Here is a 7152-nt window from a genome sequence, read left to right as displayed (position 1 = left end):
TTCTACTTTATAGAATAAATCAACTATGATGGGGGCATCAAACATGCCTTACAGACACAACCATTTAAAGATGTACTTCTGCATCACTGTTTGCTGAATCTAATGCTTGCAAACCTATTTTCTTATGCATGCAGCAGGGCCTAAGGGGGCATCTTTTTTATCTAGTTTTTTTAAGTGGAACCCAAAAGGAATCTAGGTGATATTTTTTGGTAAATTAAGTTGAAAAAAAAATACCCAAAAAAACACTTGCAATTGAAATAGTTGTTTACATTTCATGTATCTTGATGATAAATAAAAGTTTTATTTGGTGTGCTCAAATAAGTTATTTGTATGCAGACATTAGTCAGTTGACTAGATCAGATATCATAAAAGATAGGATTACTTGATAGGACAAAGACTGAACATAATGACAAATATTTACAGTAGTAACCTCTTTCATGTACAATTAGATGATAGTTTATGTATATCCCTTTAAAATATTATCTCTCTTCAATACTTTATGTATAGGTTGAAAATGCAACTTGCTACAATGAAGTTAGAGAAGCAGTTGACAAAAATAGATGGTGGGAAGAGATAGATGGAATAATGTCGAGGGTAACAATGGATAATAAGGAGGAATTTATTGGAGTTGCAGCCTCTTATCTGACCACACTCAGATGCAGCTCAATGATCACTGATTTGAAGAAGGGGCTGGAAACATATGATGTAAGGTTAAATGTATTGATAAATTAGTTTTTTTTTCTCACCTATTATTCATCTCATGAATATTCATTAGTAATTTGCATATTAATCTCAGTGTGTATTTTTCAATTTATTTCATCTCAGTGTGTCTTTTTAAAATCTCAATGTGTAATTTTGAATTCTCAGTGTGTGTTTTTTATTTTTTTAAATCTCAGTGTGTAATTTCAAATTCTCAGTGTGTTATTTTAGGTTTTTAAATCTCAGTGTGTATTTTTTTTCGAAAAAAGGGTTTAAACATAGTTGTGACGAGAACGGCTTGCCATAGGTTTTATAAAGTATTAACATTATTATTAGGGAAAACCAAAAAGAATTTGTAAATATCGGGGTAAAAAAGGCAAAATTTAAATATTTGAAATTGGTCAAATTCTTAGGACATGTTTTCTGCCAAAGCTTGGATATGGTATATTATGGGTTTAATAATGTGTTTTGTGTATATAGTAGTTAGGGGGTAAAAGAAATGATATAAAAAACTATATAATTGACAAAAAAATGCATTTAATTCAAATATTTTACAATCTTTAGATATGTGGAATGAGTGAGATTTGCAGTCCCTATGACTGCTATCTCACTTGTTTTAATTGAAGACAAATTAGTTTTACTATATAGTTATTTACAGGTACTAAAACTAGTCATCAAGGAGAATCTAAGAGATCTGTTCGAGTACAAAAAGGTCAGAATCAATTCGTCTGACCTTTTGGCATTACTGAAGCCAAGGTTCTCCCATGATCCAAGGAAGAAAGAGCACGAAGAATTGGTGCTAGTCAATTTTCATCATTTTGTTGAATCAATTCAAGGTATGTTTTTCTAGACTTTTAAGGGCATACAATACAGTTACAGGGGAGGTAATGACGTTGTTAACGTAAAATGTTATTTTCGCAACATATTGGTAAAGATGCATTTTTCGACTGATTTTTATCATTCAAACTGATTTAATTTGAAAATGAGTGCATTAAAATGACATTTTGTTTCATTTTGCAGAGAGATTATGTGGACCAAATTTTATAAAACAGTAAATAGTTCAATTTTTTAATTTTTGATAAATATACATTAAAAAATTACGTTTTTTTCTCAATTCATGACCATTTGATAAATATGAGTTATTTCTGAATAAAAAATGCATAATTTTTTATGATACTTATAAAATACAGAAATTACTTATTATTTACCAAAAAACAAATTGTGTTATCTTTTAAAACAAAAAAGTGATGTTTTTCTTTCGAAAGGGAAATAAGGCCACAAATCCAAATTTTCCGCAAATATACAAAATTTCTACCTCATTTAACTCAAAAAGTAGCACATAAAGGTATATTTTTTATTACAGATTTGATTTAATCAGGCAAAAAATAGCCTATATGCAAATTTTCATCAAACTGTAAATACAGGATCAAAACTGTATTGTATGCCCTTAAATAGAAAATTCTTCTCAAATATTATTATTAATTTAGAGTATATTTGTGATATCAATTTATCCAGTATATGTTGGTATACAAGGCAGTTTATACGTGTATTATATATTAAGTAAGGGAAAAACAGTATTAATAAATGAATACATTTAATGACATCAAAATTTACATGGAAATTTATGGCCGCTGTTGCATTTGGGGTCTCCAGAACTACTGATCCAATCTTTTCAAAATTTGATGGTTCTAAACTTGTGAAGACCTTCAAGATTTGATGCTGTTGCCATAAATACAAAACATAAAAGTGAAATTTTCCAAAATTTGATTCAATACTATTGAAAATTTATATATACATTCCTAATCATGTATTGAGGTTAATTTAGTGTTTCTTTTGAGGTTGACAGATGCCATTGCCATTGATAAATATATTGAAATCAAGAAGTGTTAAAAATTTTGCAAATTTAATCCCCCAATTATTGGAAGATTTATACATACCTTCTTAACTGTGATTGACAAAAATTAGACTTACATGTGACAGATTTTTTTTTTTATTTAGACAATGAACTGGAGACAGTCCTTAAAGAAGGAGATGTTATTCTTACAACGACAATGAATGAGTTCATCAGAGAATTAGAGCCAAAACATATCCTTGTTTTTGCAACAGGATCAAGCAGAATACCCACAACTGGGTTCCATCCAAAACCTGCGGTGACATTTCACCATGACAATACACAATACTTTCCATGTGCAGTGACTTGTTCAAATGAGTTGCAGTTGTTTGTAAATGCTGCAAATACCAATCTGTATGTATTTGCAAGTAACTTTTTGGTTGGGTTGATGAATGGAGGTACTTTCAGTAAATGTTAATGTATAAACAGTGATTGTTGCTCAGACCATTGTAGATTACTGTACATTAAATGTTAAGCTAATATAAACAAAACAAATATTAGCATAATGCTATTTCTTGGCCACACATTAGCTTTAACTTAAAATAAAATAAAATGAAAATAATCCTATTCATTTTTTCATCATTAGCCACAAGTCAGATATGAATCAATCCAAATGTTGTAGAATTTTAAAATTATCAATTACAGAAATGAATGGGAACTGTTGACTAAAAAAGTTAATCTGTTCACTCACATTTTTGAAAAAAACTTTCAAAAATTAATGATACACTTGTAGAGATTTATTTTTTTCATTTAATGAACTTAGATGACTTAGTGGCAAAACAATTGCAATATAGCCAAAGTTGCTTCTTATAATTTTATCTGATGATGAAAAGAATTTGTACTTTTTTTGGTCAATTTTGGATGCAAGTAATGCCCTGACCACATTGAAGTTCTTTGTATATCATTTTTATTTAAAAGTAGATATTTATCATACAAATCATTTATATGAGTAGTAATGGCCAAATTTGATATGACGGTTGTTTTGTTGTTTTTTGCAATATTTTATATTTTGTTTTTGATGCATCACTTATTTACATCATAAGCATTGATGTTTATGGGAAGCCATTCTTGTCAAAACTATGTTTACGCCATTTTTCCAAAAATTTACACAATGAGAATTGAAAATTGAAAATTATACACTGAGATTAAATAAACTGAAAAACACACACTGAGAATTGAAAATTACACACTAAGATTTATATGCACACTACTAATGAATATAATAAGGATGAAGTTTTCATTTTCCATTTGCGATATAAATTTGTGATTCCCAAACCATCTTTTAGCTACGTATTCTAGAAATTTGTATTCACCGCCATCTTGGTCAGTATCAATGTTGTATTCCATCTCTTGCAACCACTCTGGCATATCCACTGTTGACAGCTTTACATTCCAGTATCTCTTCAAAACAGACCTTGCCTTATCATAGAAACTTTTTGGCTTCATAATGATTTTCTCCTTGTCATTGATTACATACTCTATAAGTACATTTGTCCCAGGAAGGACAATGCCATGTTCTCCACATGTCACAAAATCCACATTTTTATTTTTTTTTAAATCTCAGTGACTAAATTCTTTGAATAATGGCTTAAACATAGTTTCAACATAGTTTTGACGAGAATGGCTTGGCATAGAGGTTTAAGTAGTTCATTCTAGTCATGTTTGATGTTAGTAGAATTAAGTTTACAAGCATTTTTTTCAATATAAATACTCAATTTGTTTTACGTGTGTACATATATTTCTTATCGTTGTGCACCTTACATGTTTTTCTATTGCCTTTACTGTGCGTGGTGATATATTATTTTTATAAGACAGCAACAAAATGTGTGGTTTTATTATTGTATAGGTGTGTTCGTCGTACTAGACAAATGTTCCTGAAATTTTTAACATAATGGTCCTTGCCACTAAATGAAGCATGACATTTGAAACTGAGATGGTAACCCCACTTGTTTCAAAAGAAGAGGGCCAAAGGGGCCAATAAGGGTGTGTTCTTATTTCAATGTGGATCATTTATTTTGATACTGATTTTGATGATATTTTTGGTCAGGTTGGACAAAGTTCAAAACCTGTTTATCGATGGGCGGGGAAAAGTAGGTACATAAATTGTGTAATCAATTCTCCTACAGTTTTCATCCCAGACCCCTGAAACTTCACAGGAAGATTGTCAGATGTTAGCTCAAGTTTTTCTTCTTTTATAGATTCATAATGAAATAGACTGCCTGTGATTTTCCAAACAAATTTGATTGACCTATAAAGGGGGCTAAAAGGACTGATGTCCAAACTATTTACAACGTCCTACATGTATTTGAAACTACATGTGTTCTATCATTTACATCAAGACTTGCTGTGTTTTTATTAAGCTGCCGCTACATATAGCCCTACATATGCCTTTCCTGTGCAATTCCTATTTGTTAAGGTCAATTAACTTATATAGTTTTAGTGCTATACTATTTTAGTGACGAATGACAAATTCCAGATCTTGTTTGATATTAAGTCTTCATGTTGACTTTAAAAACATAAAGACTTTTTTTTATGAAGTATTTGTTTATATATAATATATATATATTTGTTTTGTCAAATATTATTTTTACAACTTTATGTTCAAGTATTCTAGTCTTGTTTAATCTTATATTTGTTTTGTCAAATATTATTTTTACAACTTTATGTTCAAGTATTCTAGTCTTGTTTAATCTTATATTTGTTTTGTCAAATATTATTTTTACAACTTTATGGTCAAGTATTCTAGTCTTGTTTAATCTTATATTTGTTTTGTCAAATATTATTTTTACAACTTTATGGTCAAGTATTCTAGTCTTGTTTAATCTTATATTTGTTTTGTCAAATATTATTTTTACAACTTTATGGTCAAGTATTCTAGTCTTGTTTAATCTTATATTTGTTTTGTCAAATATTATTTTTACAACTTTATGTTCAAGTATTGTAGTCTTGTTTAATCTTATATTTGTTTTGTCAAATATTATTTTTACAACTTTATGTTCAAGTATTCTAGTCTTGTTTAATCTTAGTAAAATTTAGTTTGCAGATCTTATTTAAGATCTCAGGTGAGCTTTTACCGTCACTTGGTGTCTGTCGTCTAGAATATGTCAGTTAATTTTTTTTAAATTTTAATCTTCAGAACCACTCTGCCAAATTCAACTTAATTTTGCTGAACATTCCTTGGATTGTCCTCTCTGATTCGTGTTTTTGATGTGGTCCAAAATTAAATATGGCCCAGTAAGTTGGAGGGGATGTTGAAAAAGGGCAATTTTAAATTTTCTTCATAGTTCAATTTTATAGCTATTTTCTATGTAACCAGTGAAGATTCAAGGTTCAGCACAACTACTTGGGTGATGCTCTGTAATTTTTTTTAAAATGTAGGTCAATGTGACCTACACATTAAATAAAGTGTTAATGGTCAATATAAACAGGTAGGGAGTTATAAAAATATGTACATATGTTTTAATGTGAAAATGAAAATAGACAATTCAATCAAAAGAGATGCTGTCTATCAGATCAAACTATTTCCATATAATTTGTGTTCTTTATGTATTGGTATCCAGTTTATTTTTTGAAATTAAAAACTTGCTTTTTATGCACAAAAAAGTGTTTATTGAATTAATGTGGGACTTGTAAACAATTTTAAAATTGTTCCTTATTCAAATATCTGACAGTACAAGTGTACATAAGAAAAGAGATACAAGAACTCTACCAAATCAGAATTTTTGTATGGTAAGCATATCATGCACCTGTCGATGTAGTACAGTTGCCATAAAAGTGCAGTGTAAACCTACCTTAAAAATGCATGGGAAAATGGTGTTGTTATAATGTGTAGTCCTTGTTGTAGACTTACAATTTTCTCAAGTAACTGTGAGCAAGCAAGACCAAATCATGGCAAGCTGTTCTCGTCAAAACTATGTTTAAACCATTTTTGAAAAATTTACACACTGAGAATTACAACAAAGCACACTGAGATTTTAAAAAAATTGTGATACACTGGTAGTAATGATCTGAATTATAGGCAACAAACTTATGAATATGAGCGATGTTTAAAAGTCTTGAAATTTATTACAAATGTTGGTTGAAGGAATTGCAATTCATTATGACAAGAGTTCTTGAGATCAAGATATTAATCTGTTGAATTATTCATCTCATGAATATTCATAAGTAATTTGCATATTAATCTCAGTGTGTAATTATCAATTCTCAGTGTGTGTTTTTTATTTTTTTCAATCTCGATGTATAATTTCGATTTCTCAGTGTTATTTTAGGTTTTGAAATCTGTATTTTATTTAGAAAAAAGGGTGTACAAATAGTTTTGCACCTGAACTGCTTGCCATACAAAATTCAAATCATATTCCATTTCTATCAATTTATTGGTCTCATTGCCAATGTTGATCACAACAATTGTGTGTGCTACATGTATCAGCAGAGTCGAGGAAAATAAACAGGAAGTGACCATAATCAAATAAATTACATAATATATGGCCAACTTGCAAAACATTAAAGGGTAAATTCTGGTAGGTTGTGATATCGATTTGGTATGGTTGATTTACAACAAAAAC

At 29.4% G+C, this 7152-nt stretch overlaps 1 protein-coding gene across 1 annotated transcript; it reads left to right on the top strand.

Annotated features, from left to right (window-relative positions):
- The first annotated feature begins 516 nt into the window (after positions 1-516).
- On the top strand, positions 517-6200 carry LOC134719229 (uncharacterized). Its single transcript, XM_063582236.1, has 3 exons — positions 517-705; positions 1358-1535; positions 2698-6200. Exons 1-3 carry the CDS (start codon positions 586-588, stop codon positions 3006-3008), a joined length of 609 nt encoding a protein of 202 aa, XP_063438306.1. The 5' UTR covers positions 517-585; the 3' UTR covers positions 3009-6200.
- Positions 6201-7152: the final 952 nt, after the last annotated feature.

This window comes from Mytilus trossulus, chromosome 5 (genome assembly GCF_036588685.1).
Source record: "Mytilus trossulus isolate FHL-02 chromosome 5, PNRI_Mtr1.1.1.hap1, whole genome shotgun sequence".
Classification (NCBI taxonomy): domain Eukaryota; kingdom Metazoa; phylum Mollusca; class Bivalvia; order Mytilida; family Mytilidae; genus Mytilus; species Mytilus trossulus.
Note: the sequence above shows the minus strand (reverse complement) of the source record. Positions and strands in the feature narration are given on the sequence as shown.